The 23794-nt window shown below is 37.0% G+C and overlaps 1 protein-coding gene across 3 annotated transcripts in view; it reads right to left on the reverse strand.

Annotated features, from left to right (window-relative positions):
• CHD5 (chromodomain helicase DNA binding protein 5) overlaps nucleotides 1–23794 on the reverse strand; it is a 2140358-nt gene that overhangs the window by 405292 nt on the left and 1711272 nt on the right. For all 3 annotated transcript variants that reach the window (XM_044063016.1, XM_044063014.1, XM_044063013.1), the window contains exons 30-31: nucleotides 18781–18913; nucleotides 6302–6391 (exon numbers count right to left, since the gene is read on the reverse strand). In XM_044063016.1, coding sequence (XP_043918951.1) covers nucleotides 6302–6391; nucleotides 18781–18913 — 223 coding nt within the window. The remainder of the gene's footprint in view (nucleotides 1–6301; nucleotides 6392–18780; nucleotides 18914–23794) is intronic.

Raw genomic sequence — 23794 nt, forward strand, 5'->3', positions numbered from 1 at the left:
ACCTCAAGGCAAGCTATAGCAACCTTCTGCGAGGATCTCTAAAGGTTTGATTGTGAGGAAAGTTAAAGAAATAATGACCACAGATTCTGGCCACCCACACAAACCATTGCAACCTCCTCTGCACACTTTCAAACGGGGTCAGTTTTACATTAGGTGGGATTCATGACAAAGGTCAGTACTAAGCTTGCTCTAAATGCACTTATACAGTCTGTGGTGTAAGAGCTGACAGATCTCTAAAAGCTCTGAGAGCTTAAATGTTACATATGTTATGCCTTATTTTTGAAAAATACCACATCATTAGCCTTTTTTTAATACTGCTACCAAAAAGAGTTATGCATGTGTCCAGCCATACTGTGCGTGTCCTTTTTTTGTACTGCTACCAAGAAGAGTTGTGTATATGTCCAGCAACTGTGTCCAAAGAAAAAAATATCAATCATATTTTTTACTCTCTCTCTCTCTCTCTGTCTCCCCATCACACACACACACACACACACACACACACACACACACACACACACACATACACTCTGCCCATGACAAGACAGGTTTATAACAATATGATATAACAATTTATAACAAGGTCCACTGATTTTGTACATACACAAACACATACTGACAATGCCCCTGACAAAAAAGTCTGTTATTAGATGCACAAACCAGCACTCACAGCACACAATTACCTAAAAGCACATTGGAGGAGCACCAAATCACTTACAGGACACCTTTGGGATTTGCAGAAAACTATAACATTGGTTAAGCTCACACAGAGACAGAAAGGACATGCAAACCACAAACAGAAAAAGCAACAGCCAAGAAATCAGCCCGAGTGAAGCACTGTGAAATGGCAATGCTACTGAGTGTGCAGAGATCAGTTGCAAAATGTCACTGTGGCATTAAAGCACAAGAACTAATGCTAATGGGGCCAGTCTTTGAAAGGCTATTCTTATCCATCAAAATGTCATTACAAAACTTAACATATGAACAGTGTACTTGCGTACAACACAAACCAAAGCTAGCAATGCTGTCCTCAGAGCATCCACTGTTGCATAATTCTGAATGACTCCACTGCTTGAGCCACTTCAAAGCTTGGCATTGTAGCCATGAGATGCTACAGATGAACAATATATACATTTTCTTGTGAAATATATAGTACTTTTACTTCTAACATAAGGAGAACTTAGAAATTCCAGAGATAGTTTTATCTAACCATTTTTGCAGAGGTAAAACAGCCTCTGATGGAAACCAAACATTATAAAAAAAACATTATATTACAGCTAAGATAACCAAAGACATCTCATCAAGATCACATCAACAAACTGTAGCACACGTCACAGATGCACTTCATAAACAAACAAAATAAAAAAAAAAAAAAACAGATGGGCTGCATTAGAAATTAAATACACCTTTTTTATGTTGTGCTTCAACAACAGTGTCTTTCCATCAAAATAACTAAATGAATATTGATTATTATTATTAATACACTAAAACACCTCAACCAATGTTATTGCAATTTCCAACAAAATAGCAGAAGAACTCTAATAATGATATACATAAAATCAACAAACACACGAGTGCACACAAACACTAACACAGAAAAATAAATATAAATAAATTAGCATTATGACTTTAGCTTCCAAAGTTTTGGAATCAGAATTCATGATAAGCCTAATTTGAAAAGAGCTGCACACAGTGGTTTATGTTCACACCCCCCCCATTTCCAACTAAACCACTGATCAAAGCAACATCTGAAGCACGTATCACAGGTACAATAAAATACATACGCACTACTGTTGTAATTTATGTATCTCTTTTTTCTGCTGAATAACAAGTTGAAAGCTTGCACCAAACAGATCTGTTCAGTGGTGCTCCTGAAGGCCAAAGTAACCTAACCTGCTTGTCACCTGCTCCTTAAATCATTAGACCTCTGAACTCCCTACACTCATTCTTACACTGAAGAGCATTTTCTGAAAAATCATGTTAAAAGCATAATACAAAACAAATCTAAACATTTAATGCACACATAGAATGTTTGTCTAAAGTTTTACAAATAAATTATCTTGAAAATTGTACATCCAACACTTTTTTGAAACACTTTTGTTATCCACATAGGAGTTTTCATGTGACAGCAATATATTCATCTTAGAGTGCTTGTTAATTAAAATATCTACAATTCTTTAATTAGGAATATAAATAATAATGAATATCTTTCAAGGTGTACATTTTTTATTTTCTTAAAGATCATTTAATTTTCACCTGATGTCATGCAATTAATTTGTAATTCACTTGGTTTTGGAAATATTAACTACATATGGAAAATTGTATATCTTCATAATTACTAGCTATCAAATAGCAAAATCTCATGAATATTGTACTTTAAGTGGAAACTGACAATCCACGTTTTGTCTCTCACAACTGGGTTTGATACAATGTTCCTTCATACAATGTAGCTCTCCTAGTTTTAAAAATATGAATAATTTACTAATTAAATGTAAACAAAAAGTGGTAAACAATGAATATTTCCATTGTAGGATATTCTAGATTACCTCTCAGTGTAACCTTGTTATTTATACCTTGCTGTTTCTATTGTTGCTTACTGTTAACGGGCAAGTCACAATCATACCTCTCAACTGTCCACATTTTCACAGACTGTCCATATTTTTGCCACATATCTTTCGTCTGTTTCTCATACAATTTGTGGTTTTCTGCCAAATCATTGAGGACTGAAGTCAGTAAATAAGAACGTAAATTTGCGTTACAAACTTCATATCCTTCAAAAATGTATACAAACACTAAACTAAAGTTTAAAAGAGCAATATCTAAAATCTGTCTTTATTTTTGGGGACCTTTGAAGCCTCCAGTATTTAGGCTTTATCCAGATATCTTGTGTTAACAGGTTGAGAAATATGAGTCATATTTAAAGAAGCCAGCACCCCCCCCCCCTAAAAAAAGTGTCATCAGGAGCTATGGGTGTTAACTGGAAGGTTTAAAAAAATGATTACCTTTCCCAGTTCTGAAGTGTCTCTTTCACACTGGGAATTGATTACGTTGTCCTTGTCTTTCAGCAGAGAGAAAACACAAATCTTCTCTCCCTGACTTCCTCCTGCAAGAATAACAGAAGTAGGCAGAGCAGCAGAAACACCAACTCATAAAACAGACCTGATAAGCTTTAGAGCCCATTATCAACTAAAGATCACTCTCACTTCATTTAACTGCAAGAGATGTGATTGCAAGGGAATGGAAAACGGCAATTTGGCAATTGAGTAAGACATGTTATAAATCCAAGAGTTGGGACCTACCGATCTCGTGAGTAAGTAGCATTTATCACACAGCCAGTGTGCATTGGAAGGGGAGGGTTAAAAACAACCTTGTAGTGCACAGAATGCTGTGATTAAGCTCGAAAATCAGACAAAAAAACAAACCTGTAAAGTGCTTCTGTAATGTGAGACCTGATGGTAACAGCGCAATCAAAGGTGTGTAACAATTATTACACACTCTGAGTGCTGTTACATTCACGTCTCACTCAAGGGACCTTCCTTCACTCTGAACTGTCCCTGAATAGCTTGCCTCATCTATCCACGGACGTTTATAGACATTAGTCTGCAAGCTACTTATTTGTATTAGGGGAATATTTCAAAATTGTCTTGACTTTTTTCTGAAATGATACTTATTGTCTATGCGACAGCAAGCATTCACTTTGTGGTTTACTTGCTTTCAAAGCTGATAAGGCACTTCTGTCTTTTTTTTTTTTTTGTAACTGGTAGTACATGGAATAGATAAAACTATCTGATAGTAAATGCAGTAGATAAAATTACCTGAATCCATTAGCATACATATGATACATACAAAGATAGAGGGCAGCAGTTCACATGTTGGCTGTGTGTGTGTGTGTGTGTGTGTGTGTGTGTGTGTGTGTGTGTGTGTGTGTGTGTGAATATATATATATATATATATATATATATATATATATATATATATCTATACACATACATACATATAAGTAGAAAAGAAAATGGTTATAAGAACATACTGTTACAGTGATGAGGGGGTACGATTATCCAGGTACAGAGAAAGAGCATAACCAAGAGTTAGACAGGTATTGTTTGAGTCTTCTGACTTTAAAGGATTTGTTTTTTTAGTTGTCGTAGTTTAGATGGTATGTTGTTCAACAGTTTAGTGACATAACTTGAATAAATTGAGTCACCAGCTATGGCTTTATAATTATTAGAAATTAGAAGACATCTATTTACTGGCTGGATTTCCCTCAGAGTCCCTTCATGTTGGCCTGGACTTCCGAAAACTAGATACCAAACAGGAGAGGACCCAGGACCGAACCCTGTGGGACTCCACTTGTGACTAATCAGCAGTCTGACTTGGAGTCGCTACTTTTACACTGTGGGTTCTATCTGTGAGCCAGTTTGCAACCCACCTAGTGATATAGGGGTTGATGCCAAGCTTAGTGAGTTTTTCTATGATTCCTGAATGGGGAATGGTATCAAAAGCCTTAGTCAGATCAAGGTAGGCTGTAGGAATCACCTTGCCTTCATCCACAGCTCTGGTGACTGACTCAAGAAGTCGACCAAGTTAAGCAGGCATGATCTACCCTTCACAAAACAAGAGAGGTGGGAGGATGGCATAATGGTTAAGGTATTTACCTTACAGACACAAGGTACAGGGTTTTATTCTCACATGAGGTAATTGGTTAGGCTTGAAATGGCCCACAAGGGCAGTTAACCTAGTTCTAATCTATGAACCTATGAACCTATTCCCTATATCCTTGTTTGTTAGGTCCATGATGATGTGTTCCATAGCTTTGCATATCAGACTCGTCAGGCTAATGGGGCGATAGTTCCCAGGGTCTGTAGTCACTCCTCCTTTGTGAAGAGGGATGACTATAGCAGTGCACCATTCAGCAAGGACAAAGCCTGAGGTGAGGCTGTGATTGAATGGGGCACACAAGTGAGGTGCCAGTTCACTCTGTAGTTCATTTAGAACACAACCAGGGATACTGTCAGGCCCCATAGAAGCTGTTTTCTTGGCCTTGGACAGTGCTGTTTTAACCTGTGCAGCAGTAATACTAGATGCCTGACAATCTATTGGTATTGTGATTGGTCCTTTGGGGGAGGGAGGGGGGTAAAGTTGGCACTGAATCTGTTGGCCAGTATAGTGGCAATATCTGTTGGCTCGGTATTGGAGATACCACTGTGCAGTAGCTCACAGCAAATCTGGCTATTGCCATGGAGATTCTTTACATAACTACAGAATGCCTTGTGGTTGTCTTTACTATCTGCTGCAATTCTGTTTTCATACCTAGCTTTAGAGGATTTGATAAGGGATCTCAACTTTTTGTTGAGGCAGATATGGGAGTTTTTCCAGTCTTGGGACTTCACCTTATTCCGCATCAGTTTCCTCCTTCTCTTGTAGAGTTTGTTTATGGCAGGGGACCACCAGATTGGCTTCCATTTTTTGGAGGAGAGTGTCTTGGTTCTATTGGGTATAGCGAGATCCATGCTTTTGTGTACGTGTTCGTACAGTGTATTGGTGTATGATTCTGCAGTCACACAACTATTGTCCATTTGCATGGGTGCCGTGAAGTTAGCCACCTCTGTTTTTAGGATCCCAAAGTTAGCTTTGGAGAAGCTTTTCATGGTAGTCACCTTTGCTGGGGGGAGGGGGAGTGGGAGAAATGTGGATTTCCAAGGTGATTAGTTTGTGGTCGGATCTAACCAGCGAGGAGCTGACTATTGGTGGAGAGCAATGGTCGCCCATGTTAGTAATGACCAGGTCAAGGATGTTGCTACCTCTAGTGGGGGTGAGAATGAGCTGGTCCAGGGCATTGGAATTAATGAACTTCAATGAACATAGAAATAAATACAAATTGTGGAAACAAAAATACTACTGTAGAATAATGTTCAGGAGGAGGAGTGAGGTTTAAGGAAAGGCAGGAACTGACCAATTTATGTAATGTTGGACTGAACAATAGTTGCTAAAAAACAAAATATATATGTATACTGCATAAAAAATGTTATTGTGATTTGCTTTCTCTTTTATTAATGAATGTGTACATATGTCACTGTCTAAAATGGGATTTGAGAATGATGTTTAAAAATGAGGCTAGACCTCCTCATACCAGATCCACAGTTACAGCAGGTCTATATTTATACATACAGACATGCACACAGAATAGGTTAATGGAAAGGAAACAGCTGGAGACAGTGCAATATTGTTCAAATTATCTTAAGACTGCCACAAACTAGATTGGGACTGGTCTTTTGACAAGGTCACCATCGGCCTTGCTGCCCACCTGGCTTGCATTCTTTGTCTTCCAGTTTGTCTTCAACAGCATCTGTGTCTGTTTTTTCTACAGATGTTTCTTTGTCTTCATTAACATCAGCTACAACAAATAAAAGACAAAGGCACAACATGTTAAATCATTAACGAGTGTTAAATGTTGATAGCAAGAGAAGCAGGGTATCTTTTCCAGTCAGAAAAATGCAATGTTACATGAAATTTTGCAATTTTACAAATAGTCAAGAAATGCTAAACAATATCCTGGACTTGTACTACACATTGTGTGATTCTGAATGTGCCATAAAAGGCAAATAGGGCAGATCAATGTTGCAGCTTGCACTAAACAGTGGTAAACAGAAATATGTCACATGATCTGTGAATGATCTGCAATATTATTTGCACCACTCCAAAACATGGATCCTACTTTCCTGCACTATCCTTTTTTGTAAGCTACATATACCCTCATAAGTGAATTAAACCATTTCAAAATAATTTAGTGGAGCACTAGTGCAACAGGGTAAGCAAACAAGGACAGTCTTTTGCATCTTCCCTAAAAGATATTACAGACTCAAAGACTTTGTGCAATACCTTTACACAAAATACAACGAAAAGAGCTATGATGTAAAAATAAAGATGCTACCTGTGGCTGCAATACAATTCAGAGACCAGAAAGTCATCTAAAGCCTTCTAAGACTGCAACATCTAAAGTACTGCATGCAACCATGGAAACCTCATCTCAAGACATACATACATACAAACTAGTTGGGAGTACAAAAAGGCTGATCAGTGTAATTAACAGCATCAGTACTATGGAGCAACAGGGCAAACTAGCAGACCTGAATGTAAAAACAGGGGAGGGGGTTGCAACAGCATTTTATAAACAGAGAAAATATTAAATGAAGAAGTGTGGATGAGGTCAACTTTAGGAGAAAATGTGGAGCAGGAAAAAGTTAAACTTCCTGGCTTGTTACAGTTGATTGAAAAGAAACTGTTTAATCAACAGAGACGATAGTCTGTGGAAATTTGTGTGTAAGGATATGTATCACAACAGTAGATCTTTATGGAGTGGTTATTGTAACAATACCTTATGACAGCTGTGTTCTGTATCACCCACTTTGTCTTTTATTTTTTTTTAAGAAGAAACATCTTTATTAAATTATCCTGTATGACATAGGCCATGTTACATTTATATGAATAACAATAGACCATAGCAACACAATTTCAGTTGCAAACATTATACATTATACATTCCAAACCCTGCCGACACAATTATTATACATGAATGAGTATACATTATACATCACTTTTAACATACCCAGTCATTGTCAGTCAACCATTACATAGCTCATTCAAATCCTGTCTTCTTTTAAACCTCATTCCTCCTCTGCATATATTGATCCCACAGTTCCATTTTTTTCTTATGTCATTTGCTCCTGCATACCAGTGCCAGTTGTTTTAACTCTGTTACTATCTTCACTACTTCTAGTAAAGTTGCCTTTGATTTCCATTTTCTAGTAATTGTTTTTTTTTTGGCAGCCATCATAATTAGACTCAGCAAGGCCTTACTATGTCTAGGCAATTCCAAGTTTGTATCACAGCTCAAAAAAATAATTTCCCTAGTCACGCCAACTTGCTCACCCAGCATCTGTGACAGACCAATCTGCAGGGAATCGTTAAATCTACCAATTCATTACACTCCCAGAAAACATGTTCCCAGTTACCTCTTTCTGCCCCATCCCACCTCCAACATTTGCTGTCTACCTGAGGAAAAATTCTTTGAAGTCTGCTTTGGGTATAAAATTATCTATGTAAGCACTTCCAGGCAAAGATCCAGATTCTTCTAGATTTAGTTGTATATTGGAGAGATAAACATATATCCCCCCATTGTTTCTTTGTGAATTACTTATCTACTCTCTCTTCCCAATCCTTCCTAACCGCCTCTGATTGATTCTTATAGTCATCATGCAATATTTTATATGCTCTACTAATTATTCCTTTCTTAATGGCAATTTCTGTTCTAGATTCTACTAAAAACTCTAAAAGTACTGGTCTTTTGTTTAGGAACCCCCTATTTCTTTCTCTTTGCCTATACTTTGATATCAGTCCTTGCTATGGAAAGCAATCTTTAGCCTGCAGTTCAAATAAGCTCTTGGCATCTACCCATTCTATTACCGTTCCCTCTCTAGTTATTTGCTCCCAGTACCTTGGTCACCTACTTTGCCTTAATCTCAGTCCGAGTATTCATCCATAGTACTGTACTTCTATGAAGCCCTTAGTAGGTTCATTGTCAATACAGGTTCGCAGATTAATGAGTAGTTACTAGGCATGCAGGTCAGAAGACCATTAAGGAACCTAGCCCAGTTTTTTTCCAGTTGCTCCAAATCACTGCCTGGTTAGGTAACTTTCTCAAGGTCATACAGTAGGCAAATGAAGGCTGAAGGCATCAAACCCTGGACCACAGGAAGCAACATTGTAAAAGTTTCACTTTTATACAACTTATTCACTGATTTCTGATGACTGTCTGTCAAGCTGGACACATCCTTTTTTCACTGCTACTTCAAAATAAACAGATACATGTTTGCTTCCTTTCTGCCAATCTGTAAATCTTTCTGCTTCTCTACCTAGCAATGCTTTTGTGTCCATGTGTCCATGGGTCCATAGGCCCTTTCTAGCCCCTTCTCACATTAGAGGTACAAAAATTACAAAGGAAACAGAGTATTGATAACATTTTACTGCTTCCAAAATGGTTCTCAGCATAATTGAAGCAGATTGTCAACAAAATGTTAGAGACAGCAAGCACAACCAGGACTGTTCCATGACATGAGTAGCCGTAACAGAAAATGTGCAAAATTATCAATATTTACAATATGAATATCTGGAAGTTTTTGTCTAACAGTATTTTAAAAGTGTGTGTGTGTGTGTGTGTGTGTGTGTGTGTGTGTGTGTGTGTGTGTGTGTGTGTGGAGGGGGGTATTAGCATCTTGGAAGAAAGCTGTGGCGACTGTTTTACCTGAAGAGAGTCAAGACACTTTATCAGTCCCTTCTTCATATTGACCTATTTCAACTTTACATATAAGTATAAAGTGCTTATATATATACTAGCTAAGAAAATGGCAAAGGTGTTGTCAAAACTGACAGACATGGATCAGTGTGGTTTTGCAGAGGGGAGACAAACATTTGAAAACATTAATAGAACAATGATCATCCAGAGGGAAGTACAGAGAATGAAAATGTCCCTATTGTTGGTGGGTCTTGATGCAGGGAAAGCATTCATTAGAGTCGTATGGGATTATATGAGCAGAACACTGGCAGCATGCACATTCTCTGATAGAATATCAGGGTTAATAAGGTGGATTTATGAAAGTTCAGAGGCAAGAATTAAGGCAGGAGGGTTCCACTCTTGACAACTTTGTTTGAAGAGAGGAATTAGGCAGGGTTGTCATCTTCCCCCTTTGCATTTACTTTACATATACAGTATACAGTCGATTATCTGAACTAATTGGGACCTAGGATAGTTTAGATAATCAAACTGTTCAGACAATCAAACATATAATTGAACCCACTAAAATACTTCTAAAATCTTGTTTTTTCTGCATGCAGAAATATACTTTTCAACCATTCAGTGATTCCAGTGGACAATAAAGAATAATGTTCACATACGAGCTGGCTACAAGCTTAAAAAAACATGCTCAAGCAAATACATATAATGTTTACATATTCGGACTGATGATAACTAATGATTTTTCCTACCCAAAACTTTGGAAGGCTGGTTTGGATAACTGTTTAGGATAATAAATGCTCTACTGTACATACATCCCAAATCATGAAGGTACACAAAAAACTAGGTACACTGTATAGAAACAAACAGTTTCAATTCACAATATCAGAATATCAATAGCTAGGACACACCTTTTCTCAACTCTTCTATATGCCTCCCCCATTCTAACCAATCTAAACATGCTGATCTAGGAAAGCTGGAAGCTTGTTATAATAAAATAGCTAAATCTGCCACAAATTCTCCATACCACACACATCACTGTTTAGCTCTGAAGCAGTTATCCTGGATAGAGCTTCCTCAATTGCTAGCCTATAACCAACTAACAATAGCCCAAAAGTTTCTTCTTCACCCAGAAAAAAAAAAAAAAACAGTCTCCACAACATATTTGAACCATATGTCAACAACCGGGTACTATGCTCAACTGATGTCACTCCTAAAAGTGACCAAAGCCAGAAACACCGCAGGACAATTACTATTATCTAACCTCCCAGATATTAAAAAATAGCTCGCAAGATTTCAGTTAACATTAACTTTACTTCTTCATTCATCTCAGCATCTTTTTAAACATTAATGACATAAAGTAGGGTATATGATTAACAGTTCACTCACCAATTTAACACAGTTAATTAACAAAATTCCAGTATCTCTCAAACACTTTTTCTTGCAAAACCACATTTCACACATCTATTCCTATACCCAATGTGAATGATGCTTTACAGTCTCCCATTAATTCACTAAATTCAGTGTTGTTGGTCTTTTTCCTCACCACCTCCATCTTCCAATACTGGTTTCTGGTTCAAGTCCAAGGTATTCCTTATTTTTCCATTCAGCTCTTGTGCTTTTTCTGTATCTCAAGCATTTTCCTTTGGAACAATGGAATAGGTTTCACTGACAAAGTCTGTAAGGGCTTTGCTACTGACAGAAGAATAAGCAGTAGAGGTTTGCTGTCACACTTTCCTGTTGGATAAACTTTATAATTTTCCCCTTTGCCTGTTTCAATTCACAAATGTCTTTGATCTAGAGGAGAAAAACATATTCTAATGATGAATGCAGCAGTTTGAATCCCACACCTGCCTCTCAAAATTTCCCCAAGTATTGTGATAAACCTGCCCGCCTTCTGTCTGGTGTAAATTGAATAATCATTTTCCACAAACACTCTGCTGTCCCCAATTTTAATACTTTTTCCTTCTGCTATAGTGTTGTCAGGAACAACTCTTTCTGCTGGTATAACTACATCATTACTACTATAGGTCTTGTCTGCCTTCTCATGGCCGGATTTGGAGTATGCACACTGCCTTCTCAGTTACCAAACCCTGCTGTGGAACACCAGTCTAGTTGCATATTTGTACTTTCATAAAATGAATACAATCTGTCATTCCAGTTTCTCAAGTACAGCAAAAAATTTCAGGTTCTCTCTGCATGCTCTGTCTTCCAACTCTATTATTTTTGAAATAGCTCCTTTCTTCATTTCACTCTCTGATTTTTATAGTTTTGTCAGTTCGTCTGAATAGATAGTTATATCTTTTGCTATATTCCAGACTTTTGTTATATGACTTATCATCCTTTAGTGTTTCATTTATTTTAAACATTTACAAGTGCAATCAATTTACTTTTTACTCTGAATTACTGATCTCAATCTCCTGTACCAAAGCTGAAACTTGAACTGCTTTTTGTTGAACAGATGTACGATTCTCGACAGCATGTTTTCTCTTTTCCTTTTCTGTTGATTTTCTCTTGGGTTCTCCAGATTTATTAGTGTCCAGGCAGTCTAATTACTAGCCAGTTACCAGATTTTTCCCAAAGTGATAATTTCACTGGCCCTTTTTTCATTTTTTTTTGTTTTCATACAGAAAAGCTGAAATTACTCTATTAAGTAGTAGATAGCCATCTTGGAAGTCGACAGAAATAACTTTTGGTAAGTTTGTCATTAATCCACGTTGTCATATGTCATTATGGTATATTGTAAGGCCATAATTTAAGAAAAAATTGCTAGAAATTAACAGTAGTGAGAACTACTTTTGAACCAACAAATACACAAGCACAAACTCTAAAACTTATGGAAATGTATTAATCAATAATGGTTTACTATTAAAATTGCGAACGGAGATGCTCTGCAGATGGAAAACTCAAAACATGGATGTTCAAATTTCCATTGTGCTGAACATCTCTGTGTCGAAAGTTCATATCAGCCAATGCACTGTGCATTCGCTGATATAAACTTGAAGTACTGTACAGAGATCGCGCTACAGTACGGTTTGGGAAATTCATCCCTTTCCTCTTGGAGTTGAACTGCGGTGGTGGTGCTGCGGTAGCATTGTTGCTTCACAGTAAGACGTTGTCCTGTTCGATTCTCAGCTAAAGCGTCTTCTGTGTGGAGACATGCGTGAATGGGCGTACCTTCGTTGAAGGTTGTGCGTCAGGGCTGGCAACTCGGCACGTAAAAATCTACTGCCAATCATTAGAGGACCGGAGTTCCACTGTGACGACCCCAACCGGGAAAAGCCGAAAGACACAACAACAACAAGTGAGATGTTGGAATTGGAATATATAGTTTGCAGGCAATGTGGGGGATGCAGGGGGGGGGGGATTGCCTCCTGCAAAAATGTGATGTGAGGTACAGGAGTTTAGTTTATCTTCGCTCTTACACAGACATCATGTGATGTGTTCGATTTTAATGTTGAATCTGCTGAATTTGTCCAGCTGATTTGACAGTGTGATTTGTTGAATGGTTTTTTTTTGTACTTCTTATTTGGTGTTCTGAGTGTTAATTATTTTGTCCCTTGACATTTTGATAGTAAACCATCAATAATCAGGTCATAAGTATATGTCATTGCTTTACAGTCCTCCCATTTCCACAACATTTCTGAACTATACTTCCAAATTACCTCCTTAAAATTGCAACTAGTTTATTTCAGAAATGCTCTTGTCTTAATTTTCATGCTGTTGCACCCCATTATGTCTACAAGCATATTTGTAAGCTAAGAGAGAATCACTAGATTTTGTTAACGTGCTCCCTGAATTTCTAAAGTCAAGGTCACAACTTACCAAATGTCGATTCTCATCAATCATTTTGTAAAAGGAATTTTGTTATCATATACTTGAAAGAAAAGTAGTAAGAAATGTATGTGGCATTTTAACTGTTTTAAATAGCTGACATCCCATCACTCTTCCTTCTCCAATCTCAAAAACTCTGAACAAACTTATTCAGTTTAGAAGTAGAACTGCAGTCCTGAGCTTGGACATTTCCAGCATTCAAACAAGCCTTATGGACCATCAGATGTGATATTTACAGTCTTATAGAGAGTAGCTTGTGGCTCGTGTTACTTACCATAGCTGCACCTGCATTGTTTGCATGCACTTGAAGGGCTCCCTATTCTCTCAAGGTCTTTTTCATAAACTAAGCTTGAAACCTGGATTTCCTGTGTTGAAAGGAGGAATGATTTGGGCTTGTGTATGATTTTTAGTCTAACATACCCATTTAAACTATGTTTTGGGCAATACATTTAACCTATTTTTTTGTATTAGTTTTAGTATTTTATGTATTTCTTAGTAACTGCATTAATTTTCTCAGGGAGCTTTAGCTTGAGACAACAACTCACTTGTCAGTATTTTCTGAATTCTGTAAGCAGCCTTATACAGTTTTGTGCAGCACTTTGGATTAAGCACTTAATTAACCTGAATTTATGGGATACAAGTTCCCATGGTTGCATCATGGCATTATTCTTAAACTCATTAGTGTATGTCATTCCAAAGTTTAAAATGGATAGAATTTGGTCAACAACTATCCTTTATCCTTCTAGAGTTCACACAAACAATACTCAGTGCCCCATACTGACCTCCACTTACTAATATGTTCTAAACAGTGCAATCTTAGATGTGATCAAGCTAATTTTCTTCATGTACCTAAATCTAAAACAGATTTGGTAATGCTAATTTTCTGGTTTATGTTATCCAGCAATTGAATAACACTCCTCTTATTTTCAGGAAAATCCTGGAAAAGGGTATCTTTCATCAATTAGTCAAAGTTTTCATGTCTCTAGGGAGAATTTGTAAGGCTGCTCTATCAACAGCATAATTTCATTATTTTTATATATATATATATATATATATATATATATTAACATGTTATTTAATTTTGAATAATGTTTGCATTTTATACATAGTTTATTTAGTAACGAAATGCATGCACTATGTCTGTACGAAGTAACTTTCCTTTATCACACACTTTGCCTTTAATATTTTTGCTTGAATTCTTCTCACCTGTATATCATTGACAATGGGCACTGAAAAACATAACATTCTTGGCAAAGAAATAAACAAAACACATACATAAACACTAAAGTTTGCATAACCAACCTGAACTTTTATCTTATCTTTTTTTTTTTTATTTATGGCTTGGCTTGAATGCTAAGGACATGTTGAACTACAGGACATTTGCAGCAGAAGGAACACGGCCTGGAACTGGAGTGACTTAAATTACTAGGCCCCTTGTCACTATCTCACTTACCCACCTGCAGTTATCTGGTACGAAGGTTCTGCAAATAGGGAATCTTCCTCTTGAACGAAAGGCCTGGTGGACAAAGAGTGAAGTAATTATGGGTCTGACTTTCAATGTGCAGAAATGAATGGTCCGCCTTATTTTGAAGATTCTTACTGTAGTTGCTGTAGTAATGTTTACTGTCTCATATTCCTTCAAGATTGTTGCTTGTTTTGATCTGTTTTTTGCACTTAAATCGCTGCTGCATAATTTGTTTCTATAGCAGGACCAGTTAGTTCTTTAAGTGGCAACTGTTCAAATAATGAAAGTCAGGATTTGAATATTTGTTTTACTGTTGCAGTATTCCTTTTTTGTCACTAATTGCTGCAATGCACTTTTAGAAGATAAGCCAAAAGGAAAGATTTATTCAGTGGAACATTCAAAAGCTTAGTTTTCACATCCACAGGTTGAAGACCAAATGAAGACAACTACTTCAGATCCTTTAATTCTTGGCCATCCTGGATACTGAAGCCTTACCTGGAAATACTTGCTTCACCAGTAAGTGGATACCAATTGGTTGGTTCCTGTAGAATTCAATCAGAAGCAAGGCCCATACTGAGCATCTATCCGTGAAGTCTGAGCGTAGGGCGGGAAGAAATGTCCTTCTCACAGATAGGATAGCATCAAAACCATAAGCCATTTAGGTATACCAACAGATGCAGTCTACTCACAGACTGTTTTTCCTCTTTCTAGCTCAGGACTAAAAATCTGAGTGGTAAGAAAACAATAAGAATGAAGCAGAATTCACTTTCCAGTATGAGTGGAAAAAACTGAGCTTCAACAAATGAAGACAGAAGGAGTTGCCATTCTGAGTACTAGCCAAGAAATAACGATTCTGAATGTTAGTTTATTTATTCATTTATTTTAGTTTGAAAAGGTAATGTCTTCATTCCTTTTTCTCTACAAAAATGCTTAACTTTTTTATTAAATTTTCTTAAAACAAACATGAGCAGAAGAATAAAAAGGTGAAATATCCAAAAAATAGTTTATGTTAAATTAAAGGGTGAACATTTCAGCTCTCCATGTAATTTTGTTATTTTTTTTCCCTTAAAAGGAAGCACAATGAAGACATGAATATCTTGTAGTTCCTCAAAGCAAAATACACACTGCAAGTAGAAGTCTTTATAGGTAATCTTACTGCTACAAGGGTATTGGTTCCTTTCTTTCTCAGGTGACGTCATTTATTAAATCTACATAAAGCAAAATTATAGTCACATTTCAAATAAGAATCTTAACAAATATACATAACACTCTATGAAGCAATACTTGTCAAGAAGTGACTAGCAAAATGACAAAGCCAAAACAGAATGATTGTTTAGTTCATGCAGTAAAAAAGGAATTGAGAGAGGGTGTGCTCCTTTTCAAAGATGGGCTACCTTCTGCTGACTGCTGCACAATAATGATACCACATGTACACATGGACATCCGCTGGCTGAAAATAACTAACCAGAAGACTGATGTCTGCCTGCAGTTTATTTCCAAATACATATATGATTTCCTGCAACAGTGAATCTTAAGATCTCTATATAATGCAGTCACAGTCTTTTCAGAGAGAAAATGGCTTAAAAGGATTTTCTAAATAAACAGACTGAAGTAGACTTGGAAAACATGCGTTGCTGGATGGTCAGTAATCTGTTCAAGCTTAACACCTTCAAAATGGTAGCATTCATGTCACAGTCTGGAACTCTTGTTTGCCAGTTTTGTGTTCAAATTGTACTTTTTCTGAAAACAGTCTGCTGTTAGAGTTAATGCTGCATAACACAGGTGTGATTTTTGATGACAAGTTGACATTCAAGGACCAGATTTCGACTATTATCAAATCCTCTCTTTTCCACTTTAGGAATAACACCCTCCTTACCAAACATCTTATCTAACCTTCTGATCTCTCTACTGTGGTACAAATGCTAGTCTTTTGGTTGGATTACTGCAATGTTCTGAACCTTAAACTTCAGACATGGAACCAAACCTCCTACAGGTGATGCAGAAATTCGCAACCTACTCACTTATGGGGGTGCCCAGGTACTATCATATTATGACACTGAATAGCTTGCACTAGCTTCCTGTTAAATTGCAGAGGGAGTTTTACATTTTATTCAGGTGTAGCTTCATTATACTGCCTGTGTTTCTTCTTCAAAATTCTTGAGTTGGTATATCTTGATTTACAAGGCCTGTGTTTGTATTACCTTCAGGATCTTTTTTTTTCTAGTATCAGCCAATTCAGTCCTTGTGCTCAGCACCTCAAGAGATGATGGCAGTTCCATTTGTCCACTTTGAAAAATCATGGATTTAGGAATTTTTAAAATCAAGTACACTATCTCTAAAACCTGCTACGTGATGGTTGAGGAAGTCCCCATCACTTGTCTGTTTTAAGCACTCCCTAAATGCTTACTTATTTAACTTGACATATAGGTAGCAAGTGTTACCTTGTCACCTTTGGTACCCTTCTTTATTTACATTTACAGTTAATGTGTGTTATGCTGCCATCACTGGTGCTGCTCTTTTATGCTCACTTTGATTTAATTATATCCATTTATTTTGATTAATGTGTGTTCTACTGTGTTGCATAGTTTGCTTCATCTTTTATGTTTATACTTACTTCTTGCACAGTGCTTAGTTGCAGGCAATGAAATAAAAATGGAGTTAAAGGATGGACTGCACACTGTTCAGGCAATAAGGAAGTCTGATATCCCCTGCTTGGTTTTCCACCACTACAGCCCTGACTGGGACAAGTGGGTTACAAAATGATGGACGGATGGATGGATGGAAGGATGGATGGGAGGAAGGATAACTATCCATCTAAGATTATTTAGTAGATAACTGGCAAACTAAGTGGGCCATGCAATCCTCACCACTGTCACAATCTGAAATATTTATTAAGATTATACTAACTCACTTATACTGAAAATGAAAATATCATAGAATCTGTAAGTTCTATAAAGATTGTACTAACTCACTTTTACTGGAAATAGAAAAGAAAATATCACTCAGAAATACTATTTTGTGGCCCCTCTAATTGTCCATCAGCTACATAAACCTGTTCCCATTGCTCCACTTTTCTTTTACTGTTCTTGGTACTACCTCACCAATGGCTGTGACAACACCAGTGGCAGAATGAAAAGGGAAAGGGAAAGTGATTTGGGGTGGAAAAAGCAATATGCTGCCCTGTGCATCAGGAGATTTCTTAAATGCCCTAACTGGATGAAGCTACAGGCATCATGTGCAGTAATGTGTGCAATGTCACTAATTCCAGCCACCCTTCAATGCTGAACTGCTACTGGCAATCTGCCATGCAATTATGGTGCCTTCCTCATCACTATGCATGTGTAAAATCACCAGCAGAAACCCATCTCTCTCCCCTGGAATGGAGAAGCCAATGAAAAGCCACTCATTCCTGCCAACCATACTTGGCTTCTCTAGTGCCTGAATTGGTAGTCAAAAAAGGGATTTCTGGGTCAAAGTCAAGGCTATATCCCTCTAGTCAGGGCACGACTACTATGACTTTTCAACAAGCAGGGTAACTGGCAGAAAAAATCCTTAAATTGTTAATCTTTGTATTTGTTTATTAGTTGTCTCTTAGTAGCTATGCATTGTAATATACATATGTATTTGTGGAGCATTTCTCCCCGGGTCTCCACTGAAAAAGGGCTTTGGCTTAGCTGGACTAACAGGTCAACAAATGTCAAATAAATAAATAAATAACTGGTGCAGATTCTGTTTATTAGGGATGTTTCACGTGAGACTCCTTGATTAGTCCTGAATCAGATGCTTGAACTAAGTTTTACTCCATGCAGTGGACAGCACAGGGGGCACAGTGGTCAATAATGCTGTTTCTCAATTTCTAGTTTGTATGAGTCTTCTCAGGGTACTTCAGCCTTCTCCCTACTCTCAAAGACATGACTACTTTTAAACTCCTGTAGGCTTCTATTGAGAGTTTATCGCCCTACATCTTCAGTGTAAAGGATCCTTTGACTCAGTGAGAGTAACTCAATTAACAAGTCATAATGGGTAAATAAATGTTATGTAACGAAGATAAGTGGGTGTTAACTCCCTAATCACAGTATTGTGAAGTTACATTATTCTTGTAATATGTTAGAAGTGGCAACACCACGTGGAAACAGAAAAATAGTAAATGCAACATATTCACTCCTATTCCACCATAAAAAGCAGAAAAAAATACCATTCAACAGCTGTCCTGCAGCTAGTTCAGTTTCTTCACTCTCACTACCTCTATCTTCTCCAATTTTGTCTTTACTTTCCATGTTCTCCTGGGGTTTCTCTTCACAGTTGGGCTGTTCATTGTTTGCCAGGTCCTTCACAGTGCATAGCAATGCATCAATGATTGAAAGATAAAGAAAAACAGTAAATAAATATTTGATAAAAAAATTAATGTGTTACTTCTTCATTAAATAACCAAAGCATTTATTGAGCTAATTCTCATCACCTTACATATAACTTTAGACCTGAAAAGTACTCTGCTTTCAAAATTAGAATGAATATCGGGTAAATACATCACTGTTAGTGAAGAAAAAAAACAAAGAAATTTCTATAAGATTATAATAATGTACGATATCAGATAAGTATCTCCACTTGACCTTTTAAGGAGACGGTCTATTAGTGTCCTTAACTCCACATTCTGACACACTTTAACAGCAATCTCAAAACTACAACACCCTCACAGTTTGTTTCAGGAGAAAGAGAGAAGTCTCATCAAGGTGTTGTCAGCGTATGATCTATTATTCCTGAGTTTGGTTTTGTTTCATGTGTGAGGTTTTGCTGCTGTATCAGCTACGGCAAGAAACAGTCTAGGTATTTTACTCTGCTGTAGAGCAGTCGGTGTTGGAGACACCAGACCAGCTTTATTCCTCTTTATTCTATTATCTCATCTCAGAATGGTCAAATCATGACAGCTGCATTCTGAAGGGCAGGTTAATTAGAGCTCTCCCAGTGTGAAAAATCAAACAGAATAGAAGAGATGCAAAGGAGCCAGGGGAAGATGACATTCTGGGTAAAATGCAGTTACTGTCTAGGCACTATACTGCTGGATATCAGCAAAGAAGAAAATGTGTAAAAAGTAAGAGGAAGAGGAAATCAACTAAAAAGGAGAAGAAAAAAGACACTTTGGTGGGGGGAGAGCCTTGCAGCTATTCAGCAAAAATAACGTCAGGTTTCAGCTTTGGTATGGAAGATGGCTTCCAGTAATTAAAAAAGTAAATCAAATGCATTCACAGGTTATTTAAAATAAGTGAAAAACTGGAGGAATATATAAGATCAAATGACTAAAGGTTGGAAAGACTATAAGAAGCTTTAAATAGCTATTCAGATGAACTGATAAAACTGCAGAAATCAGGGGGTGAAATGAAGGGAAGAGTAGCCGAATGTGAGCCTTCTCAAGAAAAACTGTTTAAAAAAATAGAGATGGAAAACAGAGCACACAGACAAAATCTGTAACTTTCTTCTATATCAGGGAAACTAGAAAGAACAGACTACATTATTTTTTATGAAAAGTATAAATAAGCAACTAGATTGGTATTCCACAGCAGGATGCATTAACTGAAAGGGCGCATTGTACTAAGGATCCAAATTTGGCCATGAGAAAGAAGTCAAGACCTATATTAGTAAAGATACAGTCATATGAGCAGAAAGAGCTGCTCCTGTCAAAATAATTGCAAAAGGGAAAACTATTAATAACTGGGGACACCACTGTGTTTGTGGAAAGTTGTTCAAGGTACACAGGCAGAAGAAAAGTGAGTTTATCTCTGCAAACAGAGGACATGGAGAGGTAGGTGTGAGATTCAAGTTGTTATATCCAGTTTTTAAAATATTTTCTGAAGGTGCAAAGACATTTCTGGATGCAGGACAGGCTAATGAAGAAAGAAAAAAATGACCCAGCAAACAGTAAGCCAGAAGTTGAAGGGGATTCTGCTTCGCATTCCTCAGACAACAGTAAACCCCATACACAGAACTTGCCAATAAAACCTTTTCCCTTGTTCACAGGAAAATGCTTGAGTGGCAGAAAAAAAGTCAGTGAGCTGACTGGATAAATCATGAGTACCTTGGACTTAAAACAAAACCTGGTGTCCAGATGGAGAAATGAAATTCAGCAAGCAAATGAGAGCAGTAATGCTGAAACTGAATTCATCTTCAAGTTTTGGTGAGTACCTTCACGAGATGGACCCTGTTTTCACAAAATCTCACCAAGGCAACACTGATATATGGACTGTATTTATATAGCATATATCATGGACAGAAGTAGGTCAAAAACTAAAAAAAAGATAGCTGTGTGCACAAGACCCAGGATAAAAAAGTGTCCAATCCTGGTAAGCACACTGGTGCCAGGACTGGAAAACATGACAATGTAGATAGAATCCTCAAAATACGGAAACATTCCTACAACAGGGCCAGGCCAGGCCAGGGGGAGGATGGCCTCCTGTTGTATGTAGAAGGAAGTAGCAGTCTGCAAAAATCACAAAAACTGATAGGCCAAAGATGAGCCATAAAGACAATAAAGTGGACTAGAAAGAAATGATGTGTTGTTACTAGTATGCATGCAAAAAGCCCAGAATTTCCAGACACAAGATATACAGAAAGATTAAGAGAGAAATTAGAGGAAAGAAAAATACTTCTGCAAGAAAAACTGTTAGAAGTTTCAAATGAAAATCTGATTTGTGAGAAACAGTATATAGATCAAGAAATCTTGATCTGCTTGGAAAAAGAAGCATCTGAGGAAGTGCGAATGTATAAATAACAAAGCCAAGAGATATTTGAAAATATGGACATGGGAAAGAAAGAGAAATTTGATACGGTACAATATTGATGCAAAGGAGAAAGCCAAATTAATAAATGTAAATAAGGCAGCCTTAAAGATATTTGAAAAGAAATGTAGGCAAAGGCATCCGGATATGGAAAATTAAAAAATAAAAAAATAATATCACAAAGATGGAGCGTACAAAAGAAGCTCAGGAAAGCAGAAGTGAAAAAGTGGAGGATTTGATGTAGAAGGTCTAACACAGGTTACATCACAACAGCATGGAGCGAGTCCCCAAAGTAGGCAGAAACAGGAAGATCAGGAAACATCTGAAGAAGAAATATGGACATGGGAAAGAAAAAGAGATTTAACATGGTACAATATTTATGCAAAGGAGAAACAAAACTAACCAATACAAAAAGAGCAGCACCGAAAATATTTGAAGAGAAATACAGACAAAGGAATCCAGACATGGATAACTTTACAATAAAAATAAGAAGACAAAGAGGAAAAGCGGAAAAAGGAGATTCGTAATGGAGAAGTTAAAGAAATAGAAACTGAGGTTATGGAGTACCTGCAAAGTGAAGGATTTAGTGTAGAAAATCTAATTCAGAAAGCACCACAACAGGATAGAGTAATGGATATCCAAATTAAGGGGAAACCAGTAGAACAGGAAGCAATTGGTCAGGTGCCATATGAAGATAATTTGGAACCTTCCACAGGAAACCAGTATAAACATTCACTTGAAGCTAGACAGCAAGGAAATGAACAGGAAACTGTGTAAACTCTGATGCAGTCAATGTTGAGGAGTGATAGGCCAGTGAGTTCCCATATAATAGAGCAACAGATGGCACAGGATGAAATTGATGAGATTGTGTCACAGGAAGATGCTATAGAACCTTCTACAGAATGCCTGCAGGAATTGGAAAACAAGGGATGTGCCCTCAGTTTGGAAGAAAAATGAGCTAAGATAAGAATTGCTTGATTTAATAGACATAGACAGATATCAAGATCAATGAAAGTAGACTGCAGAAGGTTAATAAAACCCAAGAAGTCAGAAGTCTGATAAAACAAATGAACACAGTAATTAAGACTGTCCCTAGAGATCCATGCGATATAACAGAAGTAAACAGGATATATTACTGTGCAGCTAAATTAATAACTGATAAAGTTCTATCACAAGAACACAGGGTAGTGAAGGAAAGGAAGGGGAGAAATCAAATACCATCATGGAAATATCGAATAGAGAAAATTATAAAGCAATTAAGACAAGAAGTGTCACTGTTAGAAGACTATAGAAGAAGGAATAGATCAACAAAAATACTAAGAAAGATAGATGTAATTAAAACAATGCACTATAACAGACCGGGCTCTATCATGCATTATTGCAAATAACAAACTAAAAATTTCAGCACAGGTGGAAAAACTTAGGAGATAGGAAGATAAATATAAAGGAAAAGTGCAAAATACGCAATTTATTGAGGACCCAAAAAGGTTTTATAGAGAACTGGGAAATAAGGTAAAAGGAATTGAAAGACTGCCAAAAAAGAAGAAATAGATACATTTTGGAAAAGTATCTATGAATATCCTGTAGAAATTAATGAAGATGCTAAATGGCTAGAATAAGCAAAAGAAAAAATAAGAAGTTTAAAGGTACAGGATATGAAATGGGATGAAGTAACAGCTAGAGAGATTGAATCAAAGTTAAGAAAAGCTTCTAACTAGAAAACCCCAGGCCCAAATGCAGTACCTAACTTCTAGTTAAAAGTATTAACATCTTTGCACCAAGGTTGAGCCATGAGTAAGAACTATTTATATGTGCACCCAGAACAGACACCAACTTGGCTAACAGAAAAAACAATGCTCTTACTTAAGAGTGAACCTGAAAGCTACCCTAAAAATTATACGGCAATAACTTGCCTTCTGATGACGTATAAACTATACATGGGAATTGATGCCGGCAGAGTTTATAGTCATTTAGAAGAAAACTCAAATATGGCAGTAGAACAAAAGGGCAATAAAAGAAAGTCATATGGAACAAAGAATCATTTGTTGTTAAATAAAGTCATACTGGAGAACTGTAAAAAGGGGAAGAATCTAAGTATGTCATGGATTGACTACAAAAAAGCATTTGATAGAATCCCTCATTCATGGATAAAAGAGTGCTTAAAAATGTATAAGATACACCCCACTCTCATCGATTACATTACAGTGACCATGAAACAGTGGCAGACCACTTTGCAACTAAGCCATGATAAAGGACAAATTGTTATCCCAGGGATAAAATTTTCAAAGGGGGATATTCCAGGTTGACTGTCACTGCTACTATTCTGCCTTGCCCTTAATCCATTAAGCTGTTTACTCAACAGCTTAGGCCATGGCTATAATCTGGCTCCTAGAAAACAACAAAGTGTAAAGACTTCTCACCTTCTCTTTGTTGATGATG

The sequence above is a fragment of the Protopterus annectens genome, chromosome 2.part1 (genome assembly GCF_019279795.1).
Source record: "Protopterus annectens isolate FY-2018-M chromosome 2.part1, PAN1.0, whole genome shotgun sequence".
NCBI classification, from domain to species: Eukaryota; Metazoa; Chordata; order Ceratodontiformes; family Protopteridae; genus Protopterus; species Protopterus annectens.